The 13,784-nt window shown below is 36.0% G+C and overlaps 1 protein-coding gene across 1 annotated transcript in view; it reads left to right on the top strand.

Moving 5' to 3' along the window:
* The window catches only part of GTF2I (general transcription factor IIi), an 88,359-nt gene that overhangs the window by 26,651 nt on the left and 47,924 nt on the right, over positions 1 to 13,784 (top strand). Inside the window, exons 4-9 of the mRNA XM_084249734.1 lie at positions 1,570 to 1,704; positions 2,500 to 2,683; positions 2,857 to 2,885; positions 6,179 to 6,233; positions 6,757 to 6,800; positions 9,706 to 9,783. Coding sequence (XP_084105860.1) covers positions 1,570 to 1,704; positions 2,500 to 2,683; positions 2,857 to 2,885; positions 6,179 to 6,233; positions 6,757 to 6,800; positions 9,706 to 9,783 — 525 coding nt within the window. The remainder of the gene's footprint in view (positions 1 to 1,569; positions 1,705 to 2,499; positions 2,684 to 2,856; positions 2,886 to 6,178; positions 6,234 to 6,756; positions 6,801 to 9,705; positions 9,784 to 13,784) is intronic.

The raw sequence follows: 13,784 nt of genomic DNA, 5'->3' as shown, positions 1-13,784 counted from the left end.
GCATAAAATATGTGTCTCTAAGATTCAAATTTAAATTTCCATTTCAAGGTAGATCCAATTCATGATAAATTGAGCAGATGATGGGTGAGTAAAAATAGTTCTCTTAACTCATTAAATTACAATTCTAAATTGTATTTTTAGTCCTTAAAAACAAAGGAAACATATCCTCTCCCCTCAAAGACATGCCTTCCCTACCCTTCATCTATAACCTTCTGAGCTTTGCAGTAGTGATCATCTGTTAAAATTCTCCCCCATTATTATTTTGAGAACTTTTAAGAACAGGATTATGTTTGTGTCCGTAAGTATATTAATGGCGTTGTGTTGATTATGTGTATATATAAGCTGCCATCTGTGCGTAAGACTGTAATCCCACTGGCAGCTGTGTTTATATTCCTGTTCCCTATACTCCTTTGCTTATGTGGCTTTCCAATGTTTAGAACTAAGCATTTAGGGGGATTGTCCTCAATTTCAAATTGTAGTCCCTGCTTATTAATATTCATAGTTTGGTTTTGATACTGCGGAGATACTTGTATTTAATTCTTAAATATCTAATATTTGTTAGTATAAGATATTTTGCAAGAGTTATATTGCAAAAAATGATCAATTCTGACCTAATCAGTAGGTTTATGAGTCAGTTTTAGGAATTCTTGGAGAGAAGTTTAGAAAAGTACTATCTAATAAAAATAATGTGAATCAATCTTATAAAATTTTTTGGTTACGACTTTAGTAAAAAGAAGAAACAAATGAATTTTAGTGGTTATATTTTAACCAGATGGATTTTAAATATAACCAACATCTAATCAATATAAAAATCATTAATGGGATACCATTTTTTGTACCAAGTCTTGAATCCAGGTGTATTAGGAGTTTAGAACACGTCTTGTTTTGGACTGGCCACTTTTCCAGTGCCCAATGGTTATTTTCAAGTGCCTAGTGGTTATCATGTTCAACTTTGAAAGCCTAAAATGTTTTTTTTGTGGTGGTTATCTTCCCATATTTAAGTTAGTACCTGATAAATTACTCTTAAGTTACTCTTTCTTCTCAAACTACCAATAACTAATTTATACCGTGTAGCATTTTTAGATATAGCTACACTTATTTCACAGGTTAATTTATATATTTAAAGTTCTGATTTTTCAAGTTTTCCCTTCTGGGCCTCCCTGGTGGCACAGAGGTTAAAGACACAGCACCATCAAGTTGTCACCAGCCACTGCAGCATGAGTTCAATCCCCTGCTGGCCAGGGAGCTAACCCACATGGCGCAACAGACCTCTCCTGTCTCGCCTGCTGCTCCCCTCAGCAGTGTGTTTCAGTAGATCTGCCTGTTCTGCTCCCCACTCTCTCTGGTGAATCCTCACCCCCCAGGCCCCCCTGCCCGGCACCTCTGGCTTATACAACCCAGTTCTTGTATGCATAAATAAATAAATCTTAAAAAAAAAAGTTTACCCTTCTACTTTGCCATTCTGTCTATAACAAACTATAAATGTTAGAAGATAAGAAATAGTATTCTTACAAAAGCCACTTGTTGAGATATGGACTTTGGCCTTTTACATCATTAATTATTTTACAGGTGTTGAAGAAGAAGAAAAGGCTGCAGAGATGCATAAAATGAAATCTACAACACAGGCAAATCGTATGAGTGTAGATGCTGTAGAGATTGAAACACTCAGAAAAACAGTTGAGGACTATTTCTGCTTTTGCTATGGTAAGGTTACACACTTGAATTTCCAGAAGATATGTAATTCAGTTTTCTAAAGGTGGATTACATAATTGATTTAACGGACATAGTGCACATTTTCAGAAATTAAATGAATAAATTTCCAAATGTTGAGTAACATTAGGAATGACCTTACCTTCTATTTTTACTTTGAAGGCACTAAGAAACAAATCTATCAGATTGGTTCTTTGTTAAGAGTAGTTAAAACTACTACCTAAAGGTTCACAGCTAAATTAAGAAGGTACAGAGATTATCCCCATACTCCTGGTCCCCGAATATACATAGCGTTCTCCACTACCAGCGTCCCCCACCAGAGAACCTACACTGACACATAATCACCCAAAGATAGCTGTTTGTTTTTGACATGTCAGAAATTCCACCAAAACCACCTTTTATTAATCCATTCATGTGGTGAAAGCTCATCTAAAGAAAATTGTCAAAGAAGGGAGAATATATGGGTTGGAGATAAAATTCACCTCTGGTGAATGATGAGGTTCCTGGCCTTTGCGGGGGATCACTGCCTGATACACAGTGTGTGTGTGTGTGTCTGTGTGTTATTTTATATGCTTTTTATTTTTGCCCTTACACATCCGTTTCAGGTTTAGAAGTTCTGTTAATATGGGTAAAAGGCCCCGTAGTATATCAAGTACTTTTGAGATCAGGTATTACCAAAAAGCAAAAATATAATTTATAAAACTGTGATAAACTAATGATGGTTTAGTTTTTTAACCTTTCTATTTAGTTACACCATTTAATGATGTCTTTCTGTGTCACCCAATCCAGGGAAAGCTTTAGGCAAATCAACAGTGGTACCTGTTCCATATGAGAAGATGCTACGAGATCAGTCAGCTGTGGTGGTGCAGGGGCTTCCAGAAGGAGTTGCCTTTAAACACCCTGAGAACTATGACCTGGCAACCCTGAAATGGATTTTGGAGAATAAAGCAGGGATTTCATTTATCATTAAGAGGTGAAGCACTTTCTTCCTTGCTCATCAGTAGCTTATTCATATAAAGTTGAAAGTTCAGCTTATTTTAATGTTTTTAAATTCTTGTTTACTAGAAAAGGTATATTTAAATTTATGCTTTGCGATAGTCGTGTTTTGTGTATTCATGTACATTTTTTTGTTTTGTTTTAATGTAGACCTTTCCTAGAGCCAAAGAAGCACCTAGGTAAGTAATTCCTCTGTTTACATGATAGCTGGATATGTTCCCAAATCTGTTTTTCCAAATATAGCGCATTTCATAATTTCTTGTTTTCTTTGGGAATATGATAAAAGAAACTTCTGAATGGATGTTAATATAGATAAATGAAAAATTCATTTAGCTGAAAAAGTAGAGATTTGAGGGTTTTTTGTTAGCTCTACTATTTGCTTTATGATTTATTCAGGATTTATGTTTGCGCTATGTAAGATCATATATTGGATCTTCCCCTATTTCTCAGAATTATGAGTGTAATTTAATTTGCCTGATGCTCATTGAACAGACATGGCATTATTTCTTTTTTAAAGATTTATTTTTATTTATGCATACAAGAACTGGGGTGTAGTCCAGAGGTGTGAGGGTGAGAAGATTCACCAGAGACAGAGGGGAGCAGAACAAGTGGATCTACTGAAATAAACTGCTGAGGGGAGCAGCGGGCGAGGCAGGAGAGCTCTGCTGTGCCATGTGGGTTAGCTCCCTGGCTGGGGACCTAACTCATGCAGCAGTGGCTGGCAATAGCTTGATAGCACTGACTTTAACCCCTGCGCCACCAGGGAGGCCCTGGCCTGGCATTATTGGGCACAAGATTGGGTATGGAGAGGATACTTAACTATGTTGTACACATGACCACTTTTGAATGCTAATAGATAATGGAGGAGATAAAAAATCCACAGGGTCACCACAACAAGAGCATTATATACTCAGATGTAGAAATGGTTAGAGAAAGGATTATAGGACTACATTGAAAGATTAATTTATAGTATAGGAAGGCTTTCATGAGAAAATGGGCATTAAGATGGGCCCTTGGAAGAATGAGGAGCATTTCAACAGAAGTTCTTTTGGGAAGACTAGCTATTTTACTTGAAGGGAAAAGTTGAGTCTAAAAACGCAATCACTCAACTCATAGCAGGAATTTAGAAAACCTAAGTAAGGGACTGGGGAAAAGTCTAATTATAATAAAGTAAAAATCAAAATCAACAAGCAACTATAAACCAGAGACACACTATAGGGAGAGGAGGAGGGAGTAGGATCAAAACGGGGGTGGGAGTGGGAATTTAATGGGGACAATAACCAAGATGAAAATGCATACATTGTGCAAAAATGAAAAATGATGTAAAAAAATTTATAAAATTTAAAAAATAATATAAATAAATAAAAAGTCAGTCATCAGTGTCATGGACAACCTTCTAACCCATGTAAAGATGACAGGGTAAAATGATGCATACACACCCAAACATGAATGCTTTCTGTTAAGTAACCTTTGTTTTATTTTCACTGTAATGAAAAAAAATGTAACTTTTGAACCTTTACTGAGATATAATTGAAATGCCATAAAACGCACCTATTTTATGTATGTAATTCAATTACACTCAGAAAATTTATAGCTTAAAATACCTAAAAGTTTTACAGCCTTTGTCATAGTCTAATTTAGGGTATTTTCTTTTTTTCCCCTTAATTTTTATTTTATTTTTATATGTATTTTACATCATTCTTCCTTTTTGTACAATGCATGCTTTCTCCTCTCAGGTGTAGTCCCCACAAAATTCCCACCGCCATTTCACCCATGCCCCATCACCGTAGTCCCTTGTGTAAGAACATATTCCCTCCCCTGTTTTGATCCCCCTCCCTTCCCCTCCCCTGCATAGTGTCTCTGATAAATAGTTGCCTGTTAATTTTTTTTTAATTTAATTATTTTTTTTTCCTGGTCTCTTATTTGGTTCCCTTATAGTCCTCATAAGTGAAACCACATCCGATATTTTTCTTTTTCTTTCTGGCTTACTTCACTAAGCATAAAAATTGAGGATATTCCTTTTCTTTTTCAATGTTATGTAAATGAAATAATGCACGCTATGTATTCTTTTGAGATTAGCTTTTTTCACTCATAATTCTGTTCAGGTTCACCCAGGTTGTTAGGTGTGTCAGTAGTTTTTTTCTAATAATTGCTGACTAATAATTATCAATTGTATGATTATCCATCCATTTATCTGTTCACCAATTGGTATACTTCTAGTTGTGAGAGTTTTTTTTTTACATAAGAACTTAATACACATTCTCAGTATAAGTCTTATTAGATACATGACTTGCAGATATTTTCTGTAATTCTGTTAGTTGTGTCTTCACTTGCAAGCGTCCTGTGGGGATAAGAGTTGTTTGTTGTGTTTTTTTTTTTTTTTTTTAGACTTATTTATGTGGTCTCACTCATAGCAGGAATTTAGAAAACTTAAATAAGAGACCAGGAAAAAGACTAATCAATACAAAGTAAAAATCAAAATCAACAAGCAGCTATAAACCAGAGACACACTATAGGAGTGAGGGGGTGCCAGGAGGGACGGGGAGAGGAAGGACTAGAGTCAAAATGGGGGGGGGGGGTTGCAATTGTATGGGGAATATAACCATGATGAAAAATGATGTAAGAATTATATAAAATATTTTTTTAAAAAGACTTATTTATGTATACAAGAACTGGGGTGCTGGCCAGAGGTAGTGGGGGGTAGTGAGAGAATTCACCAGAGACAGAGGGGGGAGCAGAACAAGCAGACTGACTGAAGGGAGCAGTGGACGAGACAGGAGGTCTGCTGTGCCATATGGGTCACCTCCCTGGCCCGGGATTGAAGTCATGCTGCAGTGGCTGTGGATAGCTTCTTAGTACTGACATTTAACCCCTGTGCTGCCAGGGAGGCCCCTATGAGTGCAAGTCTTTATGTGGACATATATTTTCCTTTTCCTGGGTCTACCTAAAATTGGAACTATATCATATAGTAATGTTTTTAAGAAGCTGCCAAACTGGTTTTCCACGTGTTTTTTCCATTTTCCATTCCTGCCAGCAATGTATGAGAATTCTAATTCTACATCTTCATCAGCATTTGGTAGGGTCAGTCTATTTCCTGCCAACATAAAATTCATGATTTTAAGTTTAAATCATTGACTGCGCTTTGTGTATTTGCCAGATGCACTGCTCTTACTGCTGCTTAATTCCAGAATGTTTTCATTAACCCGAACAGAAATCCCATACCAGTTAGCAGTCATTGTTTTCCAGTTCTTCTGTGCTGAAGCTACTCCTTAGTAGAAGTCTTAATTATTATTTATATAGTAGCAGAGCCTTATTCAATATGACTAATGCCATATTGCTGTATTTGTTTTACTGATAAAAATTAAAGGTAAGGCACTGGTAGGAAAGGGGATAAAAGCTATTAGGTAACTTGGAAATAATCATTTTTGAAGTGTTGGGAAAACCTAAATCTTTTTTTTTTTTTTGTATGTAGGTGGTCGTGTGATGGTAACAGACACTGAAAGGTCAATGCTATCTCCAGGTGGAAGGTAAACCATGCTTCATAAGTACTAATAAACTTCCACATCTAACCAGGTTTTAGTTTTTAGATTATTGAAGTATTAAAATATTTCAGGGCCTCTCTCAGACTTCTAAAAGTTTAATATGCAATTGAATCATTTGGGGATCTTATGATAAGACAGTTTTTGACTTAGTACTGAACAGTAGTATGAAACTGCATGAACATAGTACCGCATGAAATTGATGATTCTGGTCTCATGACCATATTGTAAATAGAAGGCCTTACACTAAAGTGGAATTTGAAAGTTAACATGCTATTCTGTATATATTTGTTAAACTTGCTCCTAAAAGATTGCTTAAATTAAATTAAAATAGTAAAGTCAAGTGACAAGTCATCTTAATGCAGGAAATAAATGTCAATTTAAAGTTGAGTTAGTTTTGCATTCAGCTTGGTGAGGTGAGTGCTTTTATATGTTGAGATTCATTGCGTTGCTATCTATGTGAGTAACCCTCATCAGCACATAGCTTTATCAGGACTTCTTTCCCTTTCAGTTGTGGCCCCATCAAAGTAAAAACTGAACCCACGGAAGATTCTGGTATGTACAGTCGCCTTTAGAATCCATTGTGAAATCTAAGTAATGAAGTTTTTTCTTTAATTTAGAGGGTTATATTATTTGACTCATTATTATTGAGAAGCAGAGCAAATTTATTCTGACAGTGACATTAGTTGATGTTATCATATACTAAAACCCAAAAAAGATGATTTATTTGATAAACGGTAGCTAGACGTTCATTGCTAGTTACATGCTTGTGGACAAAATTCATTGTGTGGTTTTTTTTTTTTTTTTTTCCCAGTTCTGCAGGAATAATAATATAAATTGTCAGCTAGTATAAAATGTCAACTAGTTCTGCAAAAATCACTATAACATTCTCCTACTCCCCTTTGTACTTCCATTTTCTATTCTCCAAGGAAACAATTTTTAACTTTAAGCTCTTTTTGGTATTTAATTCCTTATGTTTAAATGTTATGCTTTTACTGTTATTGCACATAGGGTTTTCCTGGAATAACTGTATTGAGATATAAATTATGCCATGGAATTCAACTTATCTAAGTGTAAAATTCAGTGAAGATTTGTGAATATAAAGATTTATTTATTTATACAAGCACTGGGTACAGTCAGAAGTGAGGGAGAGTGAGAGAATTCACCAGAACCAGAGCGGGGAGCAGAACAGGAGGACTGATGAACTACACTGCTGAGGGGAGCAGCGGGTGCAGTAGGAGAGGTCTGCTGCACCATGTGGGGACCCTTGCCAGCGGCCGGGGATCGAACCTGTGCTGCAGAGGCTGCGGGCAGCTTCACAGCCCAGCGCTCAACTGCTGTGCCACCAGGGGAGGCCAAATTTGTGAATATAAAGGTTTGCAGGGATCACCACAGTCTAATTTTTTTTTTAAAGATTTATTTATGCATGCAAGAGCTGGGGTATAGGCCAGAGATGTGGGGGGGAGGGTGAGAGAATTCACCAGAAACAGTGGGGAACAGAACAGGCAGACTGACTGAAGTACACTGCTGAGGGGAGCAGCGGGCGAGACAGGAAAGGTCTGCTGCACCATGTGGGTTGCTCCCTAGCGGGCTGGGGATCGAACTCGTGCTGCAGAGGCTGCGGTCTGCTTCATAGTGCGGTGCTTAATCCCTTGCGCCACCAGGGAGGTCCTCACCACAGTCTAATTTTAGAATATTTCCATTACCCCAAGTGAAACCTGCTGCCCATTTACATTTACTCCCTGTTCCCACCATTCATCTACTTTCAAGTTTTATAAATAAGTGTTACCTGAACATTTCATAAAGTAGAATCATAAAATATGTGGTGTGGTGCTTACCTTTTGCTCCTTTTACTCTGCATCATCTTCAAAAAAGTTATAGTATGTATAAGTAGTTCATATCTGAATATTATTCCATTTTACAGGTTCATACTAATTTGTCTTTATTCATTTTCCATTTGGTGGACATTTGAGTTGTTTCCACTTTTGGTCTGTTTTGGATAACATGCTGTGAACAACCATGTATGTGTCTCTGTGTGGAAATACACTGTCTTCAGTTCTTTTGAGTACATAATTAGAAGTAAATTTTTGGTTCTGTGGTAACTATGCTTACCTTTTAAGCAACTGTCAGACTTTTTCCGAAGTGGCTGCACTATATTATGTTCTTTTAAGGAGTCTGTGATGGTTTCAGTTTCTCCATAGCTTGGTCAACACTTGTTTATTGTGTGTCTTTTTTGATCATAATGATACTAGTGGGTGGTGGATTTTCCTCTTTTGGTTTCTTTCCTCACTTTTTTATTTTAAGAGACTTTTTTTTTTTTTAGAGCACTTTAAGGTTCACAGCTAACCTAGAATGAAAGTACAGCATTCACATGTACGCATATATTTATAATATGGATTGCTAGTTAAATTGGAGAAAACTATGTGAGGTAAGGTTGTAATGTTACATTTTAAAATGCTGCAAGCTAATAGAAAATCAGCATATATGATGTAAAGAACTTTTTCCTGTTCTATTGATATTTGACAGTAAGTTGCCAACGTGATGTCCTATCACTCTTTTACCTACTTTCTTACAGTCCAGGCTATTGTCCTTCATGTCCACAAGATAACCATTAAAAATGGAAATAACTTATTCTGTCTGATTTCTGGTCATTTCCAAGTTTTGCTAATTGTTTGATTAGTCACTCCTTTAATCTAGAAATGGCTCCTTAGTCTTTCCTTGTCATCTGTGATATTGATACTTTTGAATAATATCTGAAATATCCTCATGATTAGATTCACCTAGTGCATTTTTAGTGAAAATACTGATGCTTTATTCTTTCATATCATCAGATGGCAGATGATTTCTATTTAACCCTTTACTGATGATATTTATGTGAACAATGTACAGGGAATATATTTTTAGTAAGAATTTACTAAAAAATTTAAGAATCTTTTTCTTAAGTTTTTTAATTAAAATATAATAGCTCAATATATAGAAAGTGTGCAGGCTTCTGTAACCTAACACATCAAGATGCAGAATTTTGATAAGCCTGCTTCCCTCTCATACCTGTTTCCAGGAGTTAGCTATTTATTTACTGGATTTCTTTTTTTTTTTTTTTTTTTTAATTTTAGCTTTATTGAGGTATAATTTACATTACTTGAGTTCCAATATAGATTTCTTTTATCTGGTTTTTACCTCCGTGTAAGTGGAGTTGTACAATATATATTCTTTTATGTCTCACCATAAAGTTCTGTCAATCAGCAAATAATTCCAGAGTATTAGTAGTGGTTGAAACTTTGTCTTGGTTGAATTGTAGATGATTTTTGCTCTTCTGCTACCTAGCAAAGTTTTGTCCTTTCAGAGTCTTTAAAAAATATCTATGCATTGTTCTGCATTCCTAGGAGGGCAGACTAATTTCCCTTTATGATTTAACTGAATACCCTGAAGAACAGTTAAATAATTTCATTTGCTTTTATAGGTATTTCCCTGGAAATGGCAGCTGTGACAGTAAAGGAAGAATCAGAAGATCCTGATTACTATCAATATAATATTCAAGGTAATACTGTTATATACAGTTTTTCTTTCCAAAATTTATTGTTAGTTAAAATTTGTTCATCAATTGCCAGAATTCCTTAACTACTATTTTATTGATTGGTCTTTTATTAACATGTATGTTTATAAGTCATCACTGTAATAAAATATACTTAGAAAATGGATCAATAAAATGAATTAAACAATTTATGGGGAAATGTAAAGTAGCCATTAATGTTAAAAGGAAAATCAAAAGTGACACAAGAACTTAGTATAGAGTTCAGTTCTACTTTTTAGTGCTATTTGCAAGGCTTGAGATGTCTTCTGAAACTTTAGCTTTATTTGTACAACAAAAATAAGTGTATGAGCATTATCATTATCTTAAAAGTCTATAAAAGGTAAGACATAATAAATTTTAGCTTTTATCATTTTGTTCCATGTTTGTTTGCTTGGTTATTTGGAAGGAACTAAAAGTTATAATTTCACAGTGCAGTTTTACACATCAATGTATTCTCATTTAGAATACCATATTTTATAGTGAGTTAATTTTTTTTACTATGATGATTGGTTTTTTAATTAAATAAAAAAAGATCAGCCTTCCTCTACTTGAGATTTCACAATTTCTGAAGATGCAGCTTGGGTTAACTTAATAGATGGGTCAGAGCAAATGTGGACTGACTCTGCTTGTTGATCAATGTTGACAAAAGTGTCTATTCCTGATAGTGCTCTTGCGTGAGGCAAGAGTTTTAAACTTACTATTGAAATAAACCCAACTACTCATGAAAGAAAAAAATAAGTTCAGTAGTTGTTATGTGTTCAGAAACAAAAAGAGCTAACCACACTAAAAGACACTTAAAATCTTAGGATATCTTTGAAGGGATTGTATATCACCTGGTTAATGGTACATATCTACCAGTGCAATAGGTGCCTTACTTACTAGTGTTTATTCTTTCCATAAAAAAATTTTATAAACATAAAAGGAAGATAAATTACATTCCTATTGCTGTTAACATTGTATTGCTTTCAGTTTTCTTGTGTAGTTTTTTGTCACTTTAATTTTTTAGGTGCATAATGTACATTAAAGTATAAAATATGGTTTATTTCATGTATACCTATAAAACCATCTTCACTGCAATCAAAAAAATGGAAATTTCTGTGACCCCCCCCCCGATTTTCTTGTGTCCCTTTGTAATTCACCAGCCTCCTTAACCAATCACTGATCTGTTTTCTATCATTATATAAATGGAATCATCATAAAGTATGTACTGTTTTCTTAGGGTGAGGTGCATTACTGTTTACATTCTACATAATTTTTTGAAAAATTCATCCATAAGTTTTGAGTATATCAATAACTAATTCCATTTTATTACTGAGTATTATTGTTCAATTGTATGGATATACTACAGTTTTACTATTTCTTTGTCTCTTGGTGGACACTTTGGTAGTTTCCAGTTTGGGGCTGTTAGAAATAAAGCTACTATGAACATTTATGTACAAATTTTTGTGTGGAAATAAGCCTTCATTTCTCTTGAGTAGATTCCTAGAAATGGAATAGCTGGGACATATGGTAGGTATTTAACTTTGTAAGAAACTGAGAATGCACATTTTACATTCCCATCAGCAGTGTGCCATAGTTGTAGTTGTTCCATGTCATGCCAACACTTGTATAGCCAGTCTTGGTGGGTTGTGTGTTTTTGTTGTTTTTTTTTTTAGCCACTTTATTGGGTGTCTTATGATACCTAATTTTGGTTTTAATTTGCATTTGTCAAATGGATTTATTTTATTTAAAAACATAATCTTTTACCAGTTCACTTTTATCATTATGAAAGTCCTAGGAATAAGTTTATTCTGGTTTTGTAATTACGTGAATAGTTGTATATATCTGTTAAACCCTGTTGTAGTAAAGTTCATGAGTTTTATCCATCACTTTTTATTGCTTGTGATGTTAGGAAAAATGTGGCTTAAAAGTTGAGATAATTCTGGGCCTCCCCGGTGGCGCAGCAGGTTGAACGCAGTGCTGTGAAGCTGTCTGCAGCCTCTGCAGTGCAGATTCAATTCTGGGCCAGCCAGGGAGATTCCCACATGGCGTGGCAGACCTCTCCTGTTGCGCCCACTGCTCCCCTCAGCAGTGTATTTCGGTTATCTGCCTGTTCTGCAACCCGATCTGTCTCTGGTGAATCCTCTCACCCTCCCGTGACGCTGGCCTGTTCCCCAGCTCTTGCATAAAAATAAATAAATCTTTAAAAAAAAAAAAAGTTGAGATAATTCTAAGGGTCTCTAATTAAAAAGTCAAAATTTTGCAAAATATTTACATTTTATAGCAGATGTTAGTACCTTACTGATCTATGTGCCTAATGTGATATAAATTATTTAATAAAATATTCTATTTTATACATATTTAATTTGGGAAAAATGTGTCTTCGTCTTTGGTATTGTCTTTTTAGCATCACTGTTATCAGCCATGAAGGTTTTTTGCTCCCATTTGAGGTTGGGGTGTGAGTGGTTTGTGTTTTTTTTTTTTTTTTTTTAGATTTATTTATGCATATAAAACTAGGGTGTAGGCCAGAGGTGTGGAGAGTGAGAGGATTCACCAGTGACAGTGGGGAGCAGAACAGGTGGATCTACTGAAATACATTGCTGAGAGGAACAGTAGGTGAGACAGAAGAGGTCTGCCACCCCATGTGGGTTAGCTCCTAGGCTGGGGATAGAACTCAGTGCCACAGTGACCACCAGGGTGGTCCTGGGAATGTGATTTAGGGTGATGCCTGACTAATAAGACTTGGGTAGGAGGGCCTCCCTGGTGGTGCAAGGGGTTAAGCACAGCACTGTGACGCTATCCGTAGCCTCTGCTGCATGAGTTCGATCCCCGGGCAGGGAGCTACCCACATGGTGCAGTAGACCTCTCCCATCTCGCCCGCTGCTCCCCTCAGCAATCTATTTTAGTCAGTTTGCCTGTACTGCTCCCCACTTTGTCTCTGGTGAATCCTCTCACCACCAGCACCGCTGGCCTGTACCCTAGTTCTTATATGCATAAATAAATAAATCTTTTTTTAAAAAAAGGTTTTATTTAATTTTACAAGCAGTGGGGTATAGGCCAGAGGTGTGGGGGATGAGAGGATTCACCAGAGACAGAGCGGGGAGCAGAACAGGCAGACGACTGAAATACACTGCTGAGAAGGAGCAGTGGGTGCGACAGGAGAGAGCTGCTGTGCCATGTGGGAATCTCCCTGGCCAGCCTGGCAGCTTCACAGCGCTGCGCTCAACCTGTTGCACCCCTGGGGAGACCCTAAATAAATAAATCTTTAAAAAAAAAAACTGGGTAGGAGGAAAGATTGCTTGAAATGATAATCTCTTCAGTGCATTTGAAAAAGATAGAAGCTAGACAGTTTTGTTTCTAGCAAGCTGGGAAATACAGTCAGTGAAATTTGGATATTTCTCTTAATTGCGTTTTGACAGCTCTGTATATTCTGAATAAAATATCCTCTGGTGTGATTTACAAATAGTTTAATTTGATGAAGTCCATTTACTAGATTTTTTTTCATTGTGTGGATTATACTTAAGTATCACAGATAAGAAATCCTTGCTTACCCAAAGTCAAAAATATTTTGTTTTATCAAAATATTATAGTTTCACGTTTACATCTGATAGACCTAGACCTAATTTATTTATATGTGTGAGATACTTGAGTTCAGACTTAAAATATGTGAATAGTCAGTTTTTCAGCACCATTTGTTAAAAGACTCTTCTTCCATTGTATTACCTTTTACATCTTTGTCAGTTTCTGTCCTTTTTCCAAATTAAATTGAGTAGCTTATAGCATCTTGAAATCAGCTGATGATAGTACTCAGGTGTTCTTTTTCAAAATGACAGTCCCTATTTTAGCTCGCGTGCGCGCGCGCATGCGTGTGTGTATGTGTGTGTGTGTGTGTGTGTGTGTGTGTGTGTGTGTGTGTGTGAAGGTTGTTTGTTAGAGGGCTTCAGGTCTGCTAACATACTTCTGGATTGTTTGGTCTTTTTTCTCTAACT

The sequence above is a fragment of the Talpa europaea genome (assembly GCF_964194135.1).
Source record: "Talpa europaea genome assembly, chromosome: 12".
Lineage (NCBI taxonomy): Eukaryota > Metazoa > Chordata > Mammalia > Eulipotyphla > Talpidae > Talpa > Talpa europaea.
Note: the sequence above shows the minus strand (reverse complement) of the source record. Positions and strands in the feature narration are given on the sequence as shown.